Genomic DNA, 1,109 nt, shown 5'->3' on the forward strand with positions numbered 1-1,109 from the left:
GGATATCGGCCAAAATCCCAATATCATGCATCCCTACTAATATTGTATCTGGTCGATGTTGGTATCGGTCAAAAATCAAAGCTGAAGTATCGGTGTTGCATCGGAAATGGAAAAGTTGTATTAGGACACACCTGCCAGAGATGGACCAATATAGCGACCGACTTAATTTTTTGGTCAATATTAGTATTTGTTGTTTTTTAATATTTGCGGAATCTTGCATGTTCGTTGATTTAGTGCGTTTAGACATCCTTTGAGATCAAACGAAGGATATTCATTTCTGGTTCCTCCATCTGCTACCGCAATTAATGTTTTCTTTGATTTTTTACTAAATGTGTAACATTTGTTTTTCATTTGAGGAAGAGAAAGAATAATGTTTAAAAATCAGGCAAAATGTTTGGCAGTTTAGGTGATTGGTTAGATCTGAAAATAATCGATATATCTTCAATCTCTACATATAAGAATGGGATGTTAACAGCTTCTAACTCTGTGTTCTCAGCCTGTGGAGAAGCTGGAGGAGGAGGAGCTGTCAGAGCTGCAGCTCCGCCTCCTGGCGCTGCAGTCAGCCAGTAAGAAGTGGCAGCAGCAGGAGCAGCAGGTGATGAAGAAGAGCAAAGACCGCATCGTTAAAGCCTCCCAGGAGAAGAACTCCGCTCCTGGTTCTGGAGCCACTCCTCCGGACAGACAGCGAGTCACGACCCGGTCGGCGGCCGCCGCCGCTGCAGAGCAGAACAGCAGCAGGTCCAAACCTTTGGAGAAAGACAGAGCCAAGAGCGGGCCGAGACCGGCTGACAGGGACCGCCTCAAGCAGAGTCCAAAACCCGGTTCCAGAGTCCCGGCTGACAGGAGCCGGACCCCAGCAAGAGCTCACGGCACCAAGAGGCTGATCAGTCCAGGTGAGGCTGGGGGTGGAAAGTGTGGGCGGAGCCTCTTGAATGATTAAAAACATTCCTATCACTGCAACACAACCTGTTTATTTAAAACTTTGTTCTGTCTGGGTTCTTCTGAGGGCGGTGTACAAAAGACCCTTAAAGGAATAGTACACCCAAAACATGATTAGCCTTCATTTTCTACTCACCCCCATGCTGAACAACACTCTGGAGTACTTTTTT

The 1,109-nt window shown here is 46.3% G+C and overlaps 1 protein-coding gene across 2 annotated transcripts in view; it reads left to right on the forward strand.

Annotated features, from left to right (window-relative positions):
• zfc3h1 (zinc finger, C3H1-type containing) overlaps positions 1 to 1,109 on the forward strand; it is a 34,508-nt gene that overhangs the window by 7,526 nt on the left and 25,873 nt on the right. For both annotated transcript variants that reach the window (XM_015398078.1, XM_015398079.1), the window contains exon 4: positions 497 to 893. In XM_015398078.1, coding sequence (XP_015253564.1) covers positions 497 to 893 — 397 coding nt within the window. The remainder of the gene's footprint in view (positions 1 to 496; positions 894 to 1,109) is intronic.

The sequence above is a fragment of the Cyprinodon variegatus genome, unplaced genomic scaffold (assembly GCF_000732505.1).
Source record: "Cyprinodon variegatus isolate N-32 unplaced genomic scaffold, C_variegatus-1.0 Scaffold910, whole genome shotgun sequence".
Classification (NCBI taxonomy): domain Eukaryota; kingdom Metazoa; phylum Chordata; class Actinopteri; order Cyprinodontiformes; family Cyprinodontidae; genus Cyprinodon; species Cyprinodon variegatus.